We start from the raw sequence: 26,691 nt of genomic DNA, 5'->3' as shown, positions 1-26,691 counted from the left end.
AGGTATACCAGTACAGATCTCTTTTGTAGTCATCATTTATTCCAATCAGTGCTGAATTACACAGCAATGAAAACACTTCCCCAAATCACAGCCATCTAGCATTGTTATATTACCCAAGAAGGCCATCAGAAACTGCTTAAATAATATCACTGGAGATCAGCCTAGTCTGTAATGAAAGGAGACAATCTTGGTAATCACATCTGAGGGACAATGCCACAATCTCGTAATCCGCTGTAGAGGTTTGTATGTCTGGTTTCTTTATGGATGTGCTGTGGACTGATCTATCTAATAATTCTGATACAGATTATATATCTTATAGCAATGCTGTATTTGCAATTTGGTAATATGTTAACATCATATATTTTCTATAATTCATATGAGCCTCTTAATTTCATTGTTTTTATCATATACCTCAATATTTTATGTTGTGCAAACAATAAACATGTAGACTTGTGTCTGTACTAGCATACTGCTTATGGCTGAATGTCTGAAAAATCAAACTTTAAAAGTGCTCAAATAGTGCTGGTAACATATGCTGGTAATATATATATATATATATATAACAAACAGCCCTACTGAAGCATGGGAAGCCAACTATCGCATTTCAATGGAGCAACAAATAGGAATTTCACCAGTTATGCTGGCATTCCTCTCGAACATGATGCAGTTTTATATGCATTTTTAAGTATTTCATATCATCAAAAACAAACAAAAGTATTTTTACATAAATTCTGCAATTACCTTCAGAGTCTACATAGATATCTAAAACACTGTACTGCACGTCAAGCTGATCTACTGAAGATTTCTCCAGCTTACCAAATCTCATTACATTAGGATGTGTCAGTAGCAATTTTGGATTCATCTTTTTCCCCTGGCTGCAAATCCATTGTCTCCGGAAACACATTTGGCTTTATAATGTCAGAGGAATATAAGACCCTGGCACACAGTCTTGCAATTCTGTGGGATGTAACCAAAGTCAGAGATTTACTGCCAGTATTAAAAAAGTGGGGAATGGATTTTGCAGACCTCTTACAAGCGCAATTACCACTAGTTATGAACACCCTTTTGTTTTTGTTATTTAGTTCAACATATTTGTGTCTGAAACTTGATAATATATAAGAAATGAGTATTGCAGACATTGGCAGCTGAGCATAATTGGAAGCCTGACACAGAACTGACACAGTAGCAGACATTGGCAGCTGAGAATAGATGGTTGCCTGTCACATATCTGACATAGTAACAGACATTGGCAGCTGAGCATAGATGGAAGCCTGACACAGAACTGACACAGTAACAGACATTGGCAGCTGGGCATAGATGGATGTCTGTCATAAAACTGACACAGTAACAGACATTGGCAGCTGAGCATAGATGGAAGCCTGACACAGAACTGACACAGTAACAGACATTGGCAGCTGAGCATAGATGGATGTCTGTCATAAAACTGACACAGTAGCAGACATTGGCAGCTGAGCATAATTGGAAGCCTGACACAGAACTGACACAGTAGCAGACATTGGCAGCTAAGGACAGATGGATGCCTGTCACAGAATTGACACAGTAGCAGACATTGGCAGCTGAGCATAGATGGACGCCTTACACAGAACTGACACAGTAGCAGACATTGGCAGCTGGGCATAGAGGAAGCCTGACACAGAACCGACACAGTAGCAGACATTTGCAGCTGAGCATAGATGGAAGCCTGACACGGAACTGACACAGTGGCAGACATTGGCATCTGAGCATAGATGGAAGTCTAACACAAAACCGACACAGTAGCAGACATTGGCGACTGAGCATTGATAATGCCAGTCACAGTAGTCACAAGATTGGACATATTCAAAAATTGTAATTGTGTACAATCATATCAAAGGAAACAAAACCATGATACCGGTAGTTTACAGACTACCCCTTAAATGACAATTCATAGATACTTATATCAAACTGATGTACATGATAAAAGGATAAATGTATGATGTAGTCTTGTACCAAACATGTTCTGGTCTTTCTAGCACCCTCTTCAAACTACCAAACACACATCATGTGACACTGATTTGCTTCAACAAGACTGGGAAATATAGTCCTCAATATTCGCATGTCCATTTTTGCATTTCTAGACTGTCAGACTATGACAGATTGTGATAAAATATGAGACATAATAAACACAGGACTGCCAAAAACACTCTGATCTTGAAATCACTCCATCACTGACTGAGATTTTCATGCAAAAAAGGGCTGATATATCACCAAATACTACTTCATATTGTAGTAGGAATCTTCAACAATTCTCCCAACCAGTAAAAAGAATGAGGTTGAACTCCCTTGGGTACTGAAGACCTTGAATTTCAAGCCAAATCCTGTTAACGAAATAGTGTTAAAGTCTGAATAACCAAGTTCAAACATTTTCATAGTAAAATACATGAATGTTAGGTGTAGAATTATTTGATCAAATCTATCCAATTCCTTTATTTCTGGTTCTGCATACTACTCTCTCATGCACTTCTTTCAACCCTCTTGAATAATGTGTACCAAAAAGATGAGTTTTCAGCAAGAACAGTAGAAATATGAACATCTGCAAAAGCCTTGCAATTTCCCCCCAAAGGTATTCTCCGGACGACACTTGAAATTGTTACTATAATAATAACTCCCTTCTGGAAGAGAGCAGAATAGTGTTAGAAACTATAACTGTATTTTCTAGCCCAACATTACATAAAAATTTAGCATAGCAGCAGCTAAGACATCATGCCTGCAGCCTGTAACAGGTTCCGCAGTTAACATGCAAGCTCATGGGACATGTAAAAGCAGCTTTCATGCTTGCTGGATCACAAGTGAGCCCCTAAGGGAACATATTTATTTCAAAGCCATGTCAAAAATACAAAACAATTTTAGAGCTACTGACATGCTTTCCCAGATATTTCAGAAAATTATCTCTTCTTTCTGAAATATTGCAAACATTCTTTTGCATGATAAGATCTGGGGGTTTTATTACAAAAGATTCTGACAAAATGAGATGGAATAGTTCAATCAATTTAATGCAAGATATCACTGACATTTAGCACTATTCCTGGGGAAAATCTAAGTGACTTTTTCATGATTAAGAGATCTCCATCAGATTCTTTGTTTCATAATTTAGAGAGGATGTCATGTGTGTTGAATATTCCTAGGCACAACTCATTAATGGCTTATTAATGACATTCACCAGACATGCTTAGTATAAAGTTTTAATCATTCTAACCAATTGATTGAACTAAAACATTGCTTATGAGCATATGCTATACAGCAGCAGTAGCAGCAGCAGCAGAAGCAGCAGCAACAAAAACAACACTGACAACAACAAGTTACTATATTCCAAAAGAACTTACAAAAAAACTTATCGAATAATTCCATACAATTCCAAAATACTTACTGGAAAATAAAACATCAGCAACTATTATCATATCCAAGTCCATGCATTAAGCTATGATAACTGAAATTACACACCGAAAACAAATACAAACATGATAGAAAATATCCATGTTGCAGGTTGTTTTTTTTAAGCAAGTAATTGTTGTCGCTGTTACTACTTTATTACTTAGATCCTGTGGACAAAAGAGCGCAGTGCAATCACAGAGGACGCTCAATAACTACACGTCCCCATGAATTATTCCCTTTCATTTCCTAAGAGTTTATGTTCTTGTGTTTCACTTTATGAGACTTGAAAAATATTGATTTACTGTTCTGAAACAATAGCAAGATCTAAGATAACTATTAAACACCATCTGAAAATATATTGTGCTAGACTCAGGTGGAGCAGAGGTGAGGCTTTCACCTGGAAATTGTTTACTGGCATTCATTAGCAATTTTGTAAAATCGTACATGTATCTATAATTCATAAGTTGTGTACAACCTTTACCACCATTTCCCCCCTGTCTTTATAAACGAAATATAAAAAAATAATATATATATCTTAAGCTGAAAATACTGAACCTTTAATTTCTAATAAAGAACTTTAAAGTACAGAAAAGCTAGTAATTTCATTGTTACTTTTCTTTGAGCAATCAACGTCCAAAATTTCTTATTATCAATTTTCCTGCGGAAAAATGGTAACCCCCTCAACATGATGTTCCTTAATATTGTTTATAATGACATTTATTGCCATCTCAATTGTTTTTGGAGGAATTCAAAGCAATTTTCTCAGTAAAAATTAAAACCTAATCAATTACAACAATTCAATTTCTTTACATTATTTCTTATATTGTAATAAAATACCATTAACCAATGATAGAAAATTTAGCATTGACGAAAGGACACTCGAATGAAATTTAAAACACTGATTCAAAATGTTCTCAAGAAAAGTAATGGGATATCTTTTCATTAAAATAAAATGTCCGCAGTAGCTTACAAAACATACATAAAAATAGAAAGCAACATGAACTTTGTTAAGCTTGTTGGAGACAAAGACTGAAAAATTACAGAATTTCAGTAGAGTCTGTATCTTGCCACAAGAGAATGTCATTGATATATTTTTGGAAGCTAACACATTATCTGACACATATATTGCCTTACAACTTTACCAACATTGAAGGCAGACACCTATAACACCATCAGACAACTTCACCAACTTTAACCCATAACACCACTAGACTACTTCACCAACATTGAAGGCAGACACCTATAATACAACTAGACTACTTCACCAACATGGAAGTCAGACACCTATAATACAACTAGACTACTTCACCGACATGGAAGTCAGACACTTATAATACAACTAGACTACTTCACCAACATGGAAGTCAGACACCTATAATACCACTAGACTACTTCAACAACATTGAAGGCAGACACATATGATACCACTAGACTACTTCACCAACTTTGAAGTCAGACACATATGATACCACTAGACTACTTCACCAACTTTGAAGTCAGACACCTATAATACCACTAGACTATTTCACCAACATGGAAGGCAAACACCTATAATATCACTAGACTTCTTCACCAACATTGAAGGCAGACACCTATAATACCACTAGATTACTTCACCAACATTGAAGGCAGACACCTTTAATACTACTAGACTACATCACAAACATTTAAGACAGGGACCTATAATACCACCAGACAACATCACTTGAAGGCAGACACCTATAATACTACTAGACTACTTCACCAACATTGAAGACAGACACCAATAATACCAATAGACCTCTTCACCAACATCAAAGGCAGACACCACTAGACTACTCCACCAACATGGAAGTCAGACACTTAAAATACAACTAGACTACTTCACCAACATGGAAGTCAGACACCTATAATACAACTAGACTACTTCACCAACATGGAAGTCAGACACCTATAATGCCCCTAGACTCTTCACCAACCTGGAAGTCAGACACCTATAATACCACTAGACTACTTCACCAACATTGAAGGCAGACACCTTTAATACTACTAGACTACTTCACAAACACTGAAGACAGACACCTTTAATACCACCAGACTACTTCACCAACATTGAAGGCAGACACCTTTAATACTACTAGACTACTTCACAAACACTGAAGACAGACACCTATAATACCACCAGACAACATCACTTGAAGGCAGACACCTATAATACTACTAGACTACTTCACCAACATCGAAGGCAGACACCACTAGACTACTTCACCAACATGGAAGTCAGACACCTATAATACCACTAGACTACTTCACCAACATTTAAGGCAGACACCTATAAAACCACTAGACTACCGGTACTTCACCAACATTGAAGGCAGACACCACTAGACTACTTCACCAACATTGAAGACAGACACCCATTATACCACTAGACTACTCCACCAACATTGAAGGCAGACACCTATAACACCACTAGACTACTTTACCAACATTTAAGGCAGACACCTATAATACCACTAGACTACTTCACCAACATTTAAGGCAGACACCTATAATGCCACTAGACTACTTCACCAACATTGAAGGCAGACACCACTAGACTACTTCACCAACATTGAAGACAGACACCTATAATACCACTAGACTACTTCACCAACATTGAAGACAGACACCTATAATACCACTAGACTACTTCATCAACATTAAAGGTAGACACCTATTTTACCACTAGACTACTTCACCAACATTGAAGGCAGACACATATAATAGGACTAGACAACTTCACCAACATCGAAGGCAGACATCTATAATAAACCTAGACTAGTTCACCAACACTGAAGGCAGACAACCATAATACCACTAGGCTACTTCAACAACATTGAAGGCAGACACATAAAATAGGACTAGACAACTTCACTTGAAGGCAGACATTTATACAGCTTGACAACTTTACCACCAAATACTTTTGATGCATGTTTTTATTTTCAGTGATAAGATACCTAACAAACAGTCTCCATGGTAGATTGTTATGCAAATTAACAATAAAATAAAAGGCCAAAAGGATGGTACACAGTGAGGGGGCTGGACAGGGTGACAAACATTTCCATTGAGATTTGATGACATGTTGCCATGGTATTGTGTTGGTATGGTAAATCTCACTTCAGCAAGCATATATGTTTTAGCCATTCAACGAGATAATGGCGTAATAGCCAGCTTCCAACACCGGTCACCAACACTCCTAAATGCCATTAGCCCCTCCATTGTATGGTACTAAAGTGGCAACTAAGAGGACATTTTAGATGAAGTCATGACAATGATGAACGCTAGGTTCAGTTCTGTAAAGGACAAGTCTACAAATCACAATATGTAATATTCTACTACATGTAATGGTGTTAATGTTTTTGAAACAAAAACGAGGAACTGTTAAAGATTAAAGGAATGTAGACATCCAAAATTGACTTTCAATTTCTCAAACAATTCATTATAACAGGATGAAACTAAGCTGCTATTCTTGATTTGGTAAATTTTGTGTAATACTCTTATTTGGAAAGAGTTTAGGGATTTTTAAAGGAAAATATCTTTATAAAAATCATGATACACTATTTCTAATGTAGTATAATCCAATTAAGGAAATTTCTGTTCATGTATGAAGATACCTCTCTATATAAGCATGTTACACTTTTAAGATATTTGAAGAAATTGGGGCTATATTCTCGAACTCATGGCACATTGCTGTGTGTGTCTATACAGCCATTGCAACTACAGAAAAACCAAGCAGAGGGATAAACATGTTATTCAGCATTTATTAATGCATAACACTTCATGTGTAAGTACATATCATAATGAAGGCAGAAGCAAAATGTGTTCTTAATGATATAACTATCTTTTGCATGGGAAACGCAGCCATTATATTAATATTAGCAAAGGCATTTATCGTTGCCTAAGTAGCAAACAATACTATTACTGTTTAATATAACATGTGTTTTATATTAGATTGTTTTATATAAGATTGTTCTCCAATAGTTTCTGAGCATCTTTAGAGCAAAATAGAACAACTTGTACAATATTCATATAATTCTCCCAATTAATTAGCACCAATTATACCTTGAAATAGGTTAATTGTAACATGAGCAAATAAAAAGGCTTAATAATATTTAATCCTAAATGCTATAGGATTAATGTGGTTTTAATTGAAAGATTAAGTGATATAAGATATAAGACTGGTAATGAGCTGTATTTTAAATGCACACCAAGACTGACTAAAGGAAATCCCTATTGAAAATACTATAATTTTATTTTAACAAATTATTAAACAATTTTGTGTATTTCTTTTATGATAAAGTATTTTTGTTTTTTTTTGTGTGAAATTTGTACTCTGCCTAGAATATTAGTGGTGAGGATGTCAAGTGGTCTAGGTCTAGAGGTGATGAATTATTGTGGTCTAGGTCAAGAGGTAAGGAAGTATTGTGGTCCCGGTCAAGAGATGAGGAAGTATTGTGGTCCCAATCAAGAGGTGAGGAAGTCTAGTGGTCTTGGTCAAGAGATGAGAAAGCCTAGTGGTCTAGGTCAAGAGGTGAGGAAGTCTTGTAGTCTAGGTCATTTTGACTTAGAAGTGAATACAATAACGATGTAATATTACCAAGTTTGGTCTCTTTATGTCAAACCTAACTAAAATTATTCGATACATTAGGTGACTTTGATGATGCCCTCCCACCAGCCCGCCCCAACAATGACGCAAGTCATTCAAATAACTTGATTTCCCATTATGAAAATGTGGTTAAGAATATACAAATATGCCTTTCAAAAGAAATAAAAAAAATCAAGGGCCATAATTTGTATTTAGGGTTAAAATGGAGTTAGGTTTCTTGTTGTAAGATGGTCGTAAATAATTTTGAATTTTATAAAGTGCATTGAATGAACGGTATAGAAGTTTTTTTATTAAAATCCCAACTTGCCCTTAACTTTTTCTTGCCTAAAACTTTAACCTAAGTCAATCAGGGGCCATAACTGGTAATAAGGATATGGAGTTATGTAACCTCATTTGGTAACGGCCCTGATCAATTGTGTGAAGTATTAAGTCAATTGAATGAAGGGTATAGAAGTAATTAATAAATATCCCAACCTGCCCTAAAACTTTAACCTAAGTTCCATAGTCAATCAGGGGCCATAATTTGTATAAAAGATAATATGGAGTTATCTAACCTCATTATGTGATGGCTCTGAACAACTGTGTGAAGTATTAAGTCAATTGAATGAATGGTATTGGAGTCTTAAGTGAAAATCCCAACTTGCCCTAAAACTTAAACCTGCCCTAAAACTTTAATCTTAGTCAATCAGGGGCCATAACTCGTATTAAGGATAATATGGGGTTATGTAACCTCATTGTATGATGGTCCTGGACAACTGTGTGAAGTATTAAATCAATTGAACAAAGGGTATAGAAGTAATTAATAAATATCCCAACCTGCCCTAAAACTTGAACATGAGTTCCATAATCAGTCATGGGCCATACTCTGTGTAAAGAATAATATGGAGCTATCTAACCTCATCATGTGATGGCCCTGAACAACTGTGTGAAGTATTAAGTCAATTGAATGAAGGGTATTGGACTTATAAGTGAAAATCCCAACTTGCCCTTAAACTTTAACCGGAGGCCGACGCAGGGCGAGTAGTATAGCCCACCATATTCTTCGAATAGTCGAGTTAAAAATGTAAGGAAGTCTAGTTGTCTACAGCAATTTACCATTTGGAATTTCTTGCTCCTATCCTCAGGATGGCTGCCTTCTTGTGGTTTTTATATTATAAACATAGACTTGAGCAGACTTGAGCATACTGTTCTTCATAACTGTCTTTAAAATTATTATTAATTGTAACTTGAACATTAATAACTATTATGTAATGCTATGAAGAAAGTTGTAATTTGTTCATAAAAAAGAACAATAATAATGTTCTAACATTCCAAAGTTATGGACAAAAACATATTTCAACAACTGAACCCACCAGTTTACCTTCTTAATTTATTTTTTTCAAAGGTGGTTGAAAAATATAGCAACAAAAAATGAGACCATTCCAGTGTGTTCTTAAGGTTTATTTTTTCTTTTAACACATTCACAATTTTTGTTTGTGGAGTTTTAGTCATTGTCTTTATAATTTATTATAAAGTAATTTAATAAGTATAAACAAATTGCTTATGCACTTGAATTGCTTATGCACTTGAATTGCAAAAACAAACTCATTCCGTTCATAAACAAGACAAGGCCTAACTTTTTGACCTTAACAAATATTCATTTATGGTAATTGTTCACATACTATCTTCAAACCGAAAATCATATCCTAGAAATAGTTATAACCACATTATTGTGTACCGTACATGTACCAAACATTTCTGACCAAATTACATATTTCACTACTAGGCAAGGTCATAGTCCGGGCAAATATGACGTTCATGCAGCAAGTAAATGAGACAATCCAGATATTTCATATTTCGCACTCTCAAAAATAATAATGATTGACATCAAACAGGTTTTTTTATGACTGAATTTAACAGTGACAGTTGAATAGCTTCTGTGCCTGGATGAACATATATCCTGTATAAAAATGTGTTACAAAATTCACCAAACATATGAAAAAATAAGTTTATAACTTGCAGTCAATCTTATTTTTCTTCACAACCAAGCTAAATAAATTGTTGCAAACTTCACAAGATCTTGGTTCAAATCAGCGACTGGCTGGATTAAAAAGAGTTCTAAACTAGGTCTGCATGAATCATCTCTTTTTAAACGCTCTCTTTAAGGGAAAACTCTCTTTAACATAATCAGTTTTATTGGCAACATCAGGTTTACACTATTGCCAGAATAAAATACTAATGTCATTGCACTAACATTCTATCAATAAAAGGAAAAAAGGTCCATATTAGGGTAACTTGCAGTTTTTAAGAAAACAAGAGATGTTTGTCAAACATTATGCCCCCTGAGCGCCAAGTTGCCAGAAATATTTGGACAATTGAATGAAATATGCATGGACTGAAATGACAGCTGATTTGTCATTGGATGCATATGAGGCAGGTCATCTACTGGTCATACCTAATCTTCATGTCAAGTTTGATGACCATAGGTCCGGGAATTGTTGAGTTATCACTCGGACAAGCTTTGGTCTTCCAACAGACCGACCGACATGTGCAAAGCAATTATATAACCCCTCTGCTTCGAAGGGGGGCATAATTAAACTAGATGTTCACTGAAAACTGATACTTCAACTCATGCATTTAGTGACATATAAATTTCTACTGTCTACTATATAAGAAAATAAAATATGGACAATCAGAAAACCTTTTTTCAGCTTACAGTCACACTGACCTTGACCTTTGACCCACTGACCTCAAAATCAATAGGGTTCATCTGCTGGTCATGACCAATAAGCCTACCTAGTATGAGGTCCCTGGGTCAAAGCGTTCTCAAGTTATTGATCGGAAACCGTTTTTCATGTTAAGGTCACACTGACCTTGACCTTTGACCCACTGACCTCAAAATCAATAGGGTTCATCTGCTGGTCATGACCAATACACCTACCAAGTATGAGGTTCCTGGGTCAAAGCGTTCTCAAGTTATTGATCGGAAACCGTTTTTCATGTAAAGGTCACACTGACCTTGACCTTTGACCCACTGACCTCAAAATCAATAGGGTTCATCTGCTGGTGATGACCAATACACATACCAAGTATGAGGTTCCTGGGTCAAAGCGTTCTCAAGTTATTGATCGGAAACCGTTTTTCATGTAAAGGTCACACTGACCTTGACCTTTGACCCACTGACCTCAAAATCAATAGGGTTCATCTGCTGGTCATGACCAATAAGCCTACCTAGTATGAGGTCCCTGGGTCAAAGCGTTCTCAAGTTATTGATCGGAAACCGTTTTTCATGTTAAGGTCACACTGACCTTGACCTTTGACCCACTGACCTCAAAATCAATAGGGTTCATCTGCTGGTCATGACCAATACACCTACCAAGTATGAGGTTCCTGGGTCAAAGCGTTCTCAAGTTATTGATCGGAAACCGTTTTTCATGTAAAGGTCACACTGACCTTGACCTTTGACCCACTGACCTCAAAATCAATAGGGTTCATCTGCTGGTGATGACCAATACACATACCAAGTATGAGGTCCCTCGGTCAAAGCGTTCTCAAGTTATTGATCGGAAACCATTTGGTATTCCGACCGACCGACCGACAGACAGACAGACCGACCGACCGACCGACCGACCGACATGTGCAAAACAATATACCCCACTTTTTTCAAAAGGGGGCATAAATATATTCCTTTCCCAAAATGATGTATGGCAAATCTTCATTTGTTAAAACTAAGTTATCGACAGTTTGAAACCTTCAGGGAAATATTCAAATCCTGCCTTTGAAGTTAGCGATTTTGTAATAAAAAGCATTTGAGTAATGCAATTGGGATGGAAATAGAATGCTTTATATCTATACACAAATACATGATACTTCAGGAATGTAAAATTTTAGGGAAATGCACAAATAAGTGATTTAAATGAACTTTGGTATTTCACATAGAAAATGCAGAATTTAAGGGAAATGTGGCATATGCTCAAATAAGTAATTGGAAATAAATATTTCCAAAGAAAAATTGAATTTCCCTACAGATTTTTCAATATTCCTACAATACAAATCATAGATTGATAAAAATATATTATTTGAATATTTCAATTGAATTATCTTCATTTCCCACATTTCCCCAATATTTCCCTTCACTCCTGTAACATCATGTACCAATGTGTAGACAGCGCTGGTGCTCAAAGGAAATTAAAATGGGGTTTCACAGCTCACCACTGGTTAGGTATGCCTAAAAAAGAGGTTTTGTCAAAATCCAACACTATTCAGAGAAAAAACTTTATTCATATTAATTAATAAGGGTATTTTCAGAAACTAAAAGAAAAAAATGGGTGCCAAAATATGAACAACCAAGAAACTTAAACAAAGAGTTTGCGAAATCTGCCTGTCCAACCAGCAAAGTCTGGTTTAATTTACCGTAAGTGGATTATGTGTAAAAATAACAAGAGCACCGCGAAACGGAGCATTATACGCCCGAAGAAGATTCGGCTTGAGGTCTTTAATAAACATTTAGGTTATGCTAGTATACTGCTTACTAAGTTTAAAAGTAGCAGGACTTGGAAAGAGCTCACAACACATCCTTTTAATGTAGCAATTATTTGTATAAAGTTATCTAAAAATTGCTTTATTGGTTACAAAGTTGTGGCTAGGACACGTTTTCTAAAAATTCCTTTATTAGTAGTAACACAAAGTTGTGGCCTGGACACGGAATTGCTAACGCCCCCCAGTGAAATTAGCCTTTGAGGTACGGACCTGGAAAGCATGCTTGACAAATCCTTTTAATGTAGAGATGATTTGTATAAAGTTATTTGAAAATTGCTTTAGTAGTAACCCAGTTATGGCCTGGACATGGAATTGCTAACGTCCCCCCCTATGGTGATTCTAATATTTGAGGTATGGACCTGGAAATTGCGCGCGACACATCCTTTTAATGTTATGATGCTTTGTATAAAGTTATTTGAAAATGACTTTATTAGTGACCAAGTTGTGGCCCGGACACGGATTTGCTAACGCACCCCCATGGTGATTCTAGTCTTTGAGGTATGGACCTGGAAATTGCGCGCGACACATCCTTTTAATGTAGTGATGATTTGTATAAAGTTATTTGAAAATTGCTTTATTAGTTACCAAGTTATGGCCCGGACACGGAATTGCTAACGGATGGACAGACGATGGAGGCCATAACATAATACGACCCTTCGGGCGTATAAAAAGGATATTTCTGTCTGCTAAAAGCAAGAAGTATTCCGCGACGTCTGAAAAAAAATCCCAAAGAGTACCTTAACAAAACCACCAAACTATCCTGTTTGTACATAACAATGCATTACATAGCAGTATAAGCAGCATACATTCGACATCTACAGACCTGTATGAGAGAGTCACTGAATGTGGGACATGAAGTCTGCACACATGAAGCGAGAGTGACCAGGCCCCATCCATCACACCCAACCAGTGTCACACAGTCTGTCATCAATCCTGTTTTACAGAGATAACCATTGATCCCAGCTTTAGATCCTCACTTCTTAAGTAACGATTTAAGTCCACATGTAAATATAGCCTCTGGAAAAATCCTTGAAATGGTAGAACACTTATTTGGTGCATCTGCAGTAAAGTATCAGAAATGGAAAGCAGGCTTGTATTTTACAAGTCAGTTATGGAAATTGACACTGGTTCCAGGGGTTCCAATCAATATGACATTCTCCTAATGATAGCAATCAAGCGGGCACCCGACTGCTGTATGCCGAGTGTCTCATGGAATCAATGGGGGCACACCGCACACTCCAGCTCAGTAACGTACAAATATTCACAGCAAAATCTCCGCCATGCGCTTTATATTGGATATTTCTCGAATGACAGATGCTTTTCATAAAATAAGTGCTTGCAATTAAAGGACACATGAGATGATTTCAGCCTCTGCTGTACTGTAGTTAAGCAATATATCTTTATGAGCTATGAAACCTCAATTAAGTTCAATTAAGGACTGGTTTCATGGGAATTCCTTGTCAAATGCAATATCATGTACAACTTTGTGTGGACACATTGTCACGGAAATCTGAAGGAATAAATCAGTTTTCAAACAATCATCCGCCCAACTATGTCAAACAAAAGGAAACTGCACCAGAGATGTACTAGCAATTAAACCAATAATTACATTATTTCAGATAAATTCCAAATCTTCAACCACTTTGCTTCAATCACAATAGATCCCCAGCACTTTCCCACTTCCAAGCTTAAACACTTGGCCTGCACTGCAGTATAACACTAATCACTTAAAGAGGGGGCATATCTGCCCCTACCCCCACCCCACCCTCCGATCAAATCGTCCATGCTATCTTTATGTCAACAATAGAAAAAAATTATGGCAATAAAATACACTGAAAATGCACCATTTCCAAGTAGGAAATTAAAAAACCTTTGGGGAGTAACCTAAAATCCCCATGCAAACATTGTATGCCATATACATTTCGGTATTGATTACTTCATTTAAAAGAATGCCATTTAATATCAACTATGGACATTTGTAGTATTTTATGCTGCATGGTAAGAGTCCTGTCATTCATGATAAGGCAGACAATTCCAACAGGATCATTCTTAAAACAAATATGTAGATGAGCAAGTGAACAAGTTCACCCATCCTACCGTCCTATCCATACCTGTATACGCATAATATAGAAATGAGAATAAGCAAATGAACATTACTTGGTTAATCAGTCTGCGTATTAACATACTAGAATCTAATTTGCCAAACTAGCCTAACATCCTATAGTTATACACTTGTTAATTAAGACATATTAGACTACAATATGAAAGGCATACCTAACATTATCCAAAACAGCGGCAACACAGTCTGTTTAAATCTGTACAGTGTGATCCTAACCATATTTTTAATATCTAGGGTTCATCAAGCATTACATTGAAGAAAGGTCACTGGAGTATGAAAAATGAATATGTAACCTTGATCATCCCACGCTTGTAAGTCAACTTTTATAACCAGTCCATCCATTTGCTGATGTGAACTGAAGCAAAACTACAAACCCATCAATAAAACTTGATTTAATAACTGATGAATATAAAGGGATGGATGTATTTAACATCAGAAAAAAGTGTGAAACAAAACTGATTACCCATGAATCATTTTCTTGACTTAATTTTAAGCTTAAAGTGAAACAAGAGATGTCACAGGAATGTGATAAATGCCCTTAAATCTCAATTTTCAAACATACAGCCATCAAGTTCTACTTTTAATGGTACAAATTAAGAAAGAACGATCAGTGCAACACCAATGCTAGTCTTTTCATTTAAGTCAATAAGGAGCGTAACATGACACTTATTAAAGCAAGAGTTATGGGCCTTGTTACACATGTGCAAATCCTCACTGGTAATATGGATGTGAATATCTTGAATCGTTACTTATTAACTTACAGCCAAGTTGTTGCACGACTTTTAAGGGGTATAACTCTATTATTTGGATGACTTTGTTCAAAATACTTACTACGGGCACACAGTGATGTAACATAATAATTATTAAAGAGTTGTGGGCCATTCTGTACATGCATATTGCCTTGGGCATCATGTGTACCAAGTTTCAAGAAAACATACCCATGCAACATTTAAACTTGTACTTTTAACATCATTGACATTAAACAAGGCAGGTCGAACCAATATGCACATCACCATAATGGGAAAACATAGTGTTAAGCTAGGTTTTGATAAAGTGCTGCAAAAAAGGGACACAGTGCAAAAGGTAAAATTGCCATTTTCTCTTTCCATTTATGTTTTTCATGGCAATTGTAAGTATTATTTTGTAAAATGTGAATTTTTGCCTCGAATGTTAAAAGAAAATAAAAGAATCATTAAGAATTTTTGATTGGTATTTAAAAAATATAAAAATGTCATAAAGTCTGCAAATTCTCACGTTGGGCATGGTCGTGTGAGACTGACTGCACATACCGAATGATCAATTGATGTATAGCAATCGGTTTTCCCCTAAAACATGGGTTGTAAGAATTGTATCAATATTGGTGTGACAAACTCCAGGAATGGTCTTTCATTTAAATTGCTTCATTGAAAGAAGGTTTGATGCTACATCAATGTCCACATCTTGAATACAAAATAAACCTTCGGTTTTATTGAAAATTTTGTCAAGTGAGACAACTCCTACAAACACATTTTTGTCTAGTTAAGTTTGATTAGTTTCATGAGGTTCCTTTAATAGGGGGAAAAATATTTAAAAAAAATATAAAATCGCTTCAAATGAGATAAGTGTGGTATTTTATATTTCAAGAAGGAAATCAGCAGAATTTTGATTGAAATCGGCCTTCATGTGGTGTATTTCTGCCCTATCAAATTGTATAATTGTCATCAAAACACACTAAAATCATCTTGTTAACCAGGTTTTCACAGTGAAACCTGGTTATTCGAATGGCGAACTTCGTTGTTCGGGCGGGCGGGCGGCGTCAAACTCACCTATGAAACAGAATAACTTTAGTAAGGGTTGACATATCTTGACCAAACTTGGTCTATAGGAAGAGTTTATGGAGACCTTTCATGTGATTGCGTTTGGGGTTCCTAGGGTCAAGGTCACTGTTACTAAAAATAGAAAAGTTAAAACTGAATAACTTTAGTTAGGGATGACATATCTTGACTAAACTTGGTCAATAGGAAGAGTTTATGGAGACCTTTCATGTGATTGCGTTTAGGGTCCCTAGGGTCAAGGTCAAGGTCACTGTTACTAAAAATAGAAAAACGGTTGAAACTAAATAACTTTAGTTAGGGTTGACATATCTTGACCAAACTTGGTCAATAGGAAGAGTTTATGGATACCTTTCATGGGATTGCGTTTGGGGTCCCTAGGGTCAAGGTCAAGGTCACTGTTACTAAATATACAAAAACGGTTGAAACTGAATAACTTTAGTTAGGGATGACATATCTTGACTAAGCTTGGTCTAAAGGAAGAGTTTATGGATACCTTTCATGGGATTGCATTTGGGGTCCATAGGGTCAAGGTCACTGTTACTAAAAATAGAAAAATGGTTCAAACTAAATATCATTAGTTAGGGTCTACATATCTTGACCAAACCAGGTATAAAGGAAGAGTTTATTGATACCTTTCATGGGATTGCGTTAGGGGTCCCTAGATTCAAGGTCAAGGTCACTGTTACTAAAAATAGAAAAATGGTTGAAACTGAATTACTTTAGTTAGGGATGACATATCCTGACACAACTTGGTATAAAGGAAGAGTTTATGGAAACCTTTCAATGGATTGCATTTGGGGTCCCTAGGTTCAAGGTCACTGTTACTAAAAATAGAAAAACAGACACAGACTGAAGTTCTTCTGTCAATCATTAAAAACCTGGTTTGGTCGCATTGCGGCATTTCTTGTTTTTACTATGGAGTAGCCTATTTGAGGTCATATCTGGATACCATTCAGTTAAGAATGACACAAAAACATTTATTGGGATTCATGTAGGAACTGCCGGTAACTGCTTCACACTAGTAAGCTTAAATTAGGCCTTATTGATTGCCCCCTTTGGCGCCCCAATTTGGCGCAAGCTTCATGACATTACAAAATTTAATAATAAACAATCATAGGTATTGACCCCTTGTTTGTGTAACTTCAAGTATTATTTAATGAGAAAATCACCTGTCAAAACTGTTGGGCACTGCTCTCTAACCAGTAATGATATTTAGAACAAAACTAAAGAAATATTTGATAATCCTAAGCATTAAATTCTATGAAGGCAAAATGGTCCATGCTGGTCTCTATGAGCGCAGAAGCTGTTTCCAAAAAAACGAACAGGCTGCAGCACCCTTCCTGAACTCTTCAGCTTAAATCTAGTAAAAATGGAAAATCATCAAAACATCATTTTAATTACGGTATATCTTTTCAGGGGTGCAGGAGTATGGACAAGATACAAACACTTTTGGGAAAAGGGAGGGTGTGTTTAAAGGGAATTTTGCATGTTAAATCAACAAATTAGGGAATTTAAAAAATATATATGAATATAACACTTAATACTGAGATGCAAGCACAACAAAACGCATTTAAGTTAGCCAAATATAACTCACAACAATAGTCTGGGGGCAGGAGACACAAAAGGGGAATCTACAAAATACAGTGGCCCAAAATAAGCCATAAAAGAGCTGTCCCAATATACAAATATTACTGGTTCTGATGTTGCCTTAAAATGAACAATGTAATTATGACTACCATTGGTGTAGAAGCTATAAACCTGGCAAAAAAACACAAAAGTCAAGGTCAAACCCTGTACAAAGCATTTGTGTGGCCTTTGATTTTGAACCAGCCAGATTCTGATTGGGATTCCATACAATTTATTAATTTTTATCAAAATAAAAAAAAAATACCTAAAAAAAACCTTTAATAGCATTTATTCACATTTGGCAATCCATGGACTTATTTCTGAAATTGCCTTAAGAACTCGCATAATTCAGATGAAATTGAGAACCCTAAGCAAAAGGGCATAGATCTGTGGTTTTTCTTGTTTGTTTGGTGGCCCTCTGTTTTTTAATATATCGAGTGGAAGAGGCAGCAGAGAATATGATGAAGAATAGCAGGAGTCATGTGGCGCAATATCATTTGACTCAATATTGGTTCAAAATAAACATTATGGATAAAAAGATAATCATTCAGAAGAAAAATGGAAATTTAAGGGTCCAACATATTTTCATCGACAACTAGTATAGGAATTAGGTTACCATACTTTCACAAAAAATGTCAAAGAGTTTGTATAAAATGGCTAAACGTATCATTCTATAAACGTATCATTCTATTTAATAAAAAGTTATTATAAGGAGGGTGTATATATCTCTTTTACCGTCTCAGTAGAGCCCATATGAGCCAGCTACAAGGTTATGGCAATACATGGACATTTTTTCTTTGGAAAAAATAGACCAGCTTAAACTCATTCAGTCTGAATACCATCTGTGCTTAGTTCAACTCAGTTGCCTGTACTTTATCATATCAAAGTGGTTACAAACTGTGAACAGGAATTATTTTACTTTAATCTTTTACCTTATTCTAGGGTTTTGTAGTAAGGACACCTAAGTCCTTTAAAAACCCTCTTTCTGTAGAAAAGGTCTAGCAGAATTTCCTCTATCAGTTGTGTAATGTCATTGTTTCTGAAGTATGGTCAAGTGATACATATTGTTTGGTCATGTAAAACTGTCTCTTAACAGTACTTAAGGGTTTGACACTAAACGTGATCTGAGACAACATTTTTTGCAAGGATCACCACAGCCAATCAGCTAGGGAATTCACCATGTCACCAAATAAAAACTTTTGTGAAGTCTTTGAATGTACTAAAACCCAGTCTCCTCGATGGTGTACTCTGCCGGCTTTGGTTACGTTGAATAGCAGTTAGACTGATGTCTAAGATATTTGTCAGCACTTAATTCTATACATATTTTGATAAATAATGATTAATATTAAATAATATATCCAGAAAAAAAACAGGTTCCATAGATTGAGTTTAAGTAAATGACCAAGGAATTTCGTAATGTGAATAATGTAACTAATTTTTTGCAATGTGGAGATTTGTAAATGGCGCGTTAGAGCCATTTCCCCAAAAAGACAAAATCCTGACAAGGAAAGTCTTCAAGAACAAAGCCTATAGATTGCATCTAAATTTGACAGGACTGTACACCAGATTGGCACCAAAAAAAATGTTTTTTACTTTCACGAATCTCAGGACAATTATTTAAAAAAATGTTTCACTCTTTGATATCATAATTGTAAAAAATTTCAAAAAATGTAAAAAAAAAAATGTGTCGGAGACCGGGTTCGAGCTGGTGTCGAATTGCAGTCCGGTGTTGTATTTACTGTGCTACGAAGGCTTACCCTAAACACTTGGAATATTTAAGCTATATACCTAACCTGGTAATATCACGTGATAACATCGACTAGCCAATCACGCATAAGGAGTGAATTCTACTAGGTAGACATACCTTGTAATCTTTTTTAATGGAAAAATACGAAAAAAATGTGAAAAATAAATTAATTGTAAACTGTGTGGTATTTCAGTTAGTAAGTTTTAATGCATTGTTCACATCGATACCAAGTTTATGTCAGTTTTCGACAAAAAAATTTTTTTCGCTATTTCATCATACGGAGACCGAGTACAGTCCCTTTAATTTAATCAATGAATAAAATGAAGTAAAAAAACACATATTTTTTTATGAAATTTTGGTGGACACCCTATATTTTTTAACATGATTCACTGTTATACTTACAGGTTCACTTAGTCCTGCATCCGTATAATCAACAGTTTTTGTTAGATTAAAGCTGTTTCGAACGATTGAAGAGAGACCTTAATTTGGCTTTTATAATGTGCTTCAATAAAAATTTGCGAAACAAAAAGACTCAACTCCATTTGTCAAAACAAATACATTTTGGCGCTTCTGCCTAAGTACTTTTAAAAAACCTTGTCCTGTGGAATATATTGCAAATTAGCTACAATAATGAGATATCAGGGATACTTTTTTTATTATTTTGACATTTCATATGTATCCCTCTAACTCTAGTCTGCCATAGTCTAAAAATCCTCAAAAGACTCATTGACGGCCATTTAGGTGGACTATATGGCAAATTATGTGGGTCAATAAAATAATTTCGCTACGTTTTCGCTTAAACGTAGAGTATTTTTTTCGAACGCATTGAATTTTGTTTTCACGAAAAACATTACTTTTAATCACTAGTTGTTCAGAATGTCATTTTTAAAATTAATAAAGAATATTGGAAATTACCTGCTCACAAATCTACACGGTTGCTATTTCCGGGTTTTGCTACTTTCACAGTTTTTGTTATTTTAAAAGAACTTGAGTTAAAACGGCCAAAAACAAACGGCCCAATTTTTAGTAGTCTGGAGTTCCTTCCCCTTTCTGATACGCAAACTAACTGTATGATTAGATGCCGGGAACCAGAACAAATTTTTAGCTGCTTATTTGTTCATATTAAATACTAAATAAACTTATTTCTCTTTGCACCTTGGGCCAATTATAATCATCTTACCCTCAGATTTCACTTATTTCAAATCGAACGTTTGTTTGACATTTTAATTTTACTATTATTACAGCATCGATAGTCTAGTTGCAGATGGTCAATCCCTGGCCTCATACTTCCAATAAAGTTAAGACGGTACAGGCTTTTGGGGGTATTTAGATTAGAAACCAGAATGTTTCTGTGCCACGTAAATATATTGGATATCGTAGAGAGCTAGTGCAGTCCGGCGGCAGAGATGGTTGACCCTGCCTTGTTGTATTAAGTTTTTTTTACTGTTGATTTTGGTAGCCAAGGGTCTCTATTTTCAGAAACTGCTTGATGACATGTTGTCACCTTTGAGCAATTTGAGAAATTCAAGATGGCGTCCAAGATGGCCGCCATTATATATAAATGACCATAACTCCCTACCTGTTCATCATAGGAAGGTGATTTTTGTCTCTATACATAGGTTTTAGGGGTCAAAAGATCCGAAAAACCCAAAACGTTGGCGACCAGCATATTCATGTCGGGAAATAGGCAGCGCAGGTGGCAAGAATTCACTCAAGCAAACTATACTTGAAGCCTGCGAACGGCGTCAGGATGAGTTATCAGAAGTTGTGCGGCAAAGGGCACATAGCACTGTAAGTGACCTTCACGCAGCTGATGCAAGGTATCATGTGGATTGCCGAAATATCAACAGTAAAAAAACTTAATACAACAATGCAAGGTTAAGGGGAAAAATGGCAGTTGGCTCCCAGACTAAACCAAACATAAAGCACAGTTAGTCTCTCGGGAACTCCCCCCCCCCCCCCCCCTCCCCACTTTTCACTAAAATTAAGCACAGCAGTGAATTTAAAATCTAACATGGAAACGGGTAAAAAGAATTAAGCTTAATATAGATGAAACATTCACCAATATAACATGATATTTTGGAAATATATTTTTCTTTTCTCTCTTCTATGTATGATGTGCCATGTTTTGTATTGATATTGCTGTTGTTAAGAGCTGAATGTCTGCTTTCATATAAACTCATTACAAACGAAAACGAATGCCCGAAACATAGATTGTATGTAATATGTTTTGAAACTGTCTGACTTTGTAATTCGAACTTCCCGAAAAATCAACTACAAATCCTTCTCCCTGGTCTTCATTCTTCAGTTTTACACGCGAATCAGACTGATATCTGACATTGAAAGTGATTGAGTACAATGAAAAAATCAATCTCAGATATATTTAACATATATATGCGTTATATATACGTCGATAACCATGCAACAATATACATGTTCTGCTATTCTAAATATCTAAACATTTTTGTTAAAATTGTTATTTTGTAACTTGATAACCGCATGCATACTTTTTAGGATATTATTGTTTTTGAATGTTGTAAGGACCCATGGGGATGGCCCGGGCCCCATCGTCCCTATAACGGGGCAAATAAAAGGGACATCAAAAAGACAAAGGAAAGAAAAAGACACAAACTCGAAATCTTGAAAAACTGTTTTAATGCACTGTTCGTCCACATTCGTTAAAATTGCTTAGAAATTAATGGAGATCCGTGTAATTTGGTCATAGTTCTTTTAATTTGGATTGTACATTTACTTCTATTAGTTGGAGCATAAATGCACTAATGAAAGTTTATTGACAAATGTGTAGTATTGTGTGTTTTCTACACAAATCGGAATGACAGGCTAAGACACCTGCGCTCAAAACTGTGAGTGGAGGGACAGAATATTTGTTGACCTTAGTGTAAGATCGTATTTTATTTCACTAGGGATGCTATAACTATGTTTCAATTCGTCGCATCGCCACTCGTATAAAATATATTTGTCTATGGCCCCGAGTGAAATAAAGTACGATCTTAACACAGCAATCAACAAATTACCTCTATGTGAATTTAAGAAACACTAGTTCATCTCAGTTTAACATATAAGTGAATCATATATCAATAATTATCAAAAACATTTGTTTAGTCAATGCGCGTCAACACGTAATAACATGCCTTCAGTATTACTGTTTTACCTTGGCTTCAGGCTATTTACACGAGGTTATTACGTTTGTTCATTCCGTCAAATGAAGGACGTCACCTGGGGAACGGGGAAGTGTTTTATTGTTTTTCGATCATCGATCAAGGGTCGATTGGGCGGGTCGAAGGCGGGACACAAACTGTAGTCACCGCCTATCACTACCAAATCGTAATGTTTTGTAAGTTCACATATATATGAAGTAGTGTTATGTATACGACTATTTTGTATTTTTTTTGGGGATCGGAGGTAACTAATATTGAATAACAAAAATAACGATCATTGTTTGTGTAATTGTCACGTGTTTGTTGATTACTTAAAGAACATTATTGTCTAAACATTAAGAATACAATCGGACAAGGATCATGAAAATACCGGTGCTGTTCGTGTTCGCAATTGTGTGCGGGACGGGGTGGGGACAGGTCGGCCCCAGAGCCCCAATGGTACCCCCCGGGATGAGACCAGGTAAGGGTTTGCTCAGCGGATATTGACGTCAACATTTTTATACTGAGGTTATATAGGCGATACAACAGACGTATTGTAAACTGCTCGTGTTTTGCACAAAACAAGCAACTCATTTTAGTATCTGGTAATATAAGTTTTTCATAAGCGGCTTGAAGATATCTTACATGAGTAAACATGTAAAAAAACACCAACAAATATTGTGTGCCCTTCGTGGGTTAAATTGTTTTTTAGCTAGCGTTATATAAATTCATCATAATAAAAATACTGACAGAACCATAAACTGTACATAACTTATAAAAAGTTAGTTTGATCATTCATAATTTCTAGAAGTTATTACAAGAAATAATAATGTATCTTTCTGTGTTCATTAGCGCTATGCTCTGTCCTTTACATTGACATATTTAATTACATACGTCATTAAGCGACATGTGTTTTGACATAAATAAAGCAAAATTTTCTTATTATTACCGGCTTTTATGTCCACTTTATGGAGGCAATCTTAACATATACATCATAACACCTTTACAATTAAGATCGCCTATTACCATAAAACGTGCCTATAACGGTAATTGACATTGAACATAAACAATGCGCATTTTAATGGCTTTTTGGATTACAAGTAACTGTTGGTGCTAACATGAAAACAAAAAGAACCCTTTGTTTGTTCACCGACTGTGAACGATTCTAAATTCTTGACATTGCCCTGATGGCTTTAAATCCCTGATTTTACACGTTTTTTTTCAGAGCCAGGCCGGCCGTTCGTGACGACGTCGAGTGTCGTGCACGCCACGTGCTACTTCAACAATACGTACACGCCCGTCAAAGGCCGCGTCGACGTCAGGCAGGACATGCAAATGGTGGGTATTCATTCATGTTATTATAAAAAATACAGATACGTTGTACACTTTTACAGATGTTTATCCTTCAAAATTCTTAAACGGATGCCTTTCTATATGCTTCATTTCTATCTAAAGTAAATTTGACACTACTTCTTTTTTTCCTATGATACGACATGGTACAATAAACATGTAGAACGCATAATTATATAACAATTTTAATTATTAATAATAGATGTGAAATCGCATGTTATTTTTATATTTACCTATACTTATTTTATTTTATAATTACAGACACCGCCGCTAATGCAGGTTCGCGTGCAAGTTTATGGTCTTCCGGAGAGCATGATGAACGACGCCGAGCACGCGATGCACGTGCACCAGTGGGGGGACACGGCGCGCGACTGCTACAGCGCCGGGCCTCACTTCGACATGGACGGCGTGTCCAGGCACGGCGGACCCGCCTCTATTGATAGGTAAGGGTTTTTGTACAACGACGTCACGTTCAACGGTGGCAAAATTGAGTGTGTGTTTATACATGCAACGTTATTACACTGATTTTTGTTGTTCAGTATGCAAACTATGGTTATTCCATTACTGTATTTTTACGGGAGGGGACATCTCCCTTCCACCCCATATAACATGTTGTGAAAAACTGATGAGAGCACTCGCATATTGAAGGCTCATTGAAATGTATGAGCGTATACAGTGATTCAGATACCCCCCCCCCCCCAACTGAGACTTGTATCGCTGTTTATTAATAATTAAGATTAGGTTGAATATACTTTCTCTGGTACATACTGGTAATTTTCAAGTACTGTACAGATAGCTACCTGTAATAAATAAACTCAGGTTTCATGCGGACAATTACATATTTTTATTGTAATAAGCACAACTTGTGTAGCTGTAGCCCGCATTTACTCTCCAGGACGATGCGCCACGACGGTGATTTCGGGAACCTGCGTCAGACGAACAACGGAATCATCGACACCACGTTCAACGTACAGAACCTGATGCTGGTCGGTGAACGGGGCATCATGGGTAGATCCATAGTGGTATGTATGCATTTTTTATGCATGTTTATTTAGTTCTGTAGTCGTAAAGCTCCTAAGGTAGGCGGTATTATGTCAAAACCACTTATCAGACATTACCTAAGGGTGCGTTAAAGATTACCCGATGACCAGCTTATCATTTATTTGTCATTAAAATGATTTTTTTCATTATGTTCAGTACAAAATTTTGCAAATTCTGATTTATCTTACAATATACTTCAGATACACGAAGGACCTGACGATATGGGACGAGGACAGGCGCCGTCAAGCCGGCACGACGGGAACGCGGGCGCCCCGATCGCCTGCTGCGTTCTGGGTCGCTCAGACGCCTGGAATTGGAACCATCCGTTCCTGGTCAACGGGGAGTTTCCAGCACCCGTCGGCATAATGGGCGGCATCATCGGCTAGATGCCGCGCTTGTTCATATGCAAATTAGTATTTTTTTCCAATGCCATGTACGTCTTCTTAAAATATGTTATGTGTTTATTTTCTAGAATCATTTATGTAATTTTGTACAATAAAGTCGCCCAGCTTGTAATACATTTACAAAAGGAAACTGAGTTGTTTTCTATCATTTTTTATACTGTCTGTGCATGTCTGTGATAGAAACAAAATAATTGAAGCATTTTATTTTCATAATTTCACAGTAGATCAACAAGGAGATTAAAATACCATCAAATTGGTACAAAGTGACTTCAAACACTCTTGAATCACATAAGGTACCGGATGTACAACTATGTAATTTTGGATGCCTGGTGACACCCCTATTATTTCGGTATCATTTGAAGGGTTTTATGAGGAGATAAAAAGTATTTAAATGTTATACCAAAACATGCATTTTGGGCCTTAAAAGTTTCGAAAAAAATCAAGGCAAATACAGTTGAACTTGAGATAAAGAACAAAACTCCAAAGTGCAACAAGTTCCATGTATGTGATTGACATGGCAGGTGAAGGGCTGGGACTCTTCCTACGGGTTTGGGGTGCTTTAGGCCCCCATTGAGAGTCAATCAAGGTGAATCACCCTGCGAGAGAAACAAAACAGGCTTTTTATAAGCCCTTTTTGAGATCTCTCCTTACTCTCCAAAATGGGTCGTCAATAAACAGTAAACAATTTTGAATAAATTAAAAAAAAAATCTATAATACATATATGTACAATGTATGTATATATATAATTTCATTTTTTAAGTGTTTTTTTTTTCAAATCATATCCCTGAAAAATATATTCAGTTATGCTTTTTTGGGAATTCATTTTACGTATGAGTAATCAGCAAGTAATTATTTTGTAATTCACCAAAATATTA

The 26,691-nt window shown here is 36.1% G+C and overlaps 2 protein-coding genes across 6 annotated transcripts in view; one reads left to right on the top strand and one right to left on the bottom strand.

The window, feature by feature from the left end:
* LOC128213742 (choline transporter-like protein 1) overlaps positions 1-20,849 on the bottom strand; it is a 50,811-nt gene extending 29,962 nt beyond the window's left edge. The window contains exon 1 of one of the 5 annotated variants that reach the window (XM_052919776.1): positions 20,778-20,849. The gene's annotated coding sequence lies outside the window, so the exon portion shown is untranslated. Of the gene's footprint in view, positions 1-13,379; positions 13,754-14,830; positions 14,897-15,436; positions 15,458-20,777 lie in introns of those variants that run through there. The other 4 variants (XM_052919779.1, XM_052919778.1, XM_052919780.1 and 1 more) reach the window with 4 other exon arrangements.
* A 2,437-nt stretch (positions 20,850-23,286) lies between these two features.
* LOC128212773 (uncharacterized) lies at positions 23,287-26,148 on the top strand. Its single transcript, XM_052918077.1, has 5 exons — positions 23,287-23,501; positions 24,246-24,358; positions 24,632-24,813; positions 25,266-25,392; positions 25,612-26,148. The coding sequence occupies exons 1-5, from the start codon at positions 23,402-23,404 to the stop codon at positions 25,795-25,797; spliced, it is 708 nt and encodes a 235-aa protein (XP_052774037.1). The 5' UTR covers positions 23,287-23,401; the 3' UTR covers positions 25,798-26,148.
* Positions 26,149-26,691: the final 543 nt, after the last annotated feature.

The sequence above is a fragment of the Mya arenaria genome, chromosome 13, assembly GCF_026914265.1.
Source record: "Mya arenaria isolate MELC-2E11 chromosome 13, ASM2691426v1".
Classification (NCBI taxonomy): domain Eukaryota; kingdom Metazoa; phylum Mollusca; class Bivalvia; order Myida; family Myidae; genus Mya; species Mya arenaria.
The sequence above is the reverse complement of the archived record's forward strand: the minus strand, read 5'-3'. Positions and strand labels throughout refer to the sequence as shown.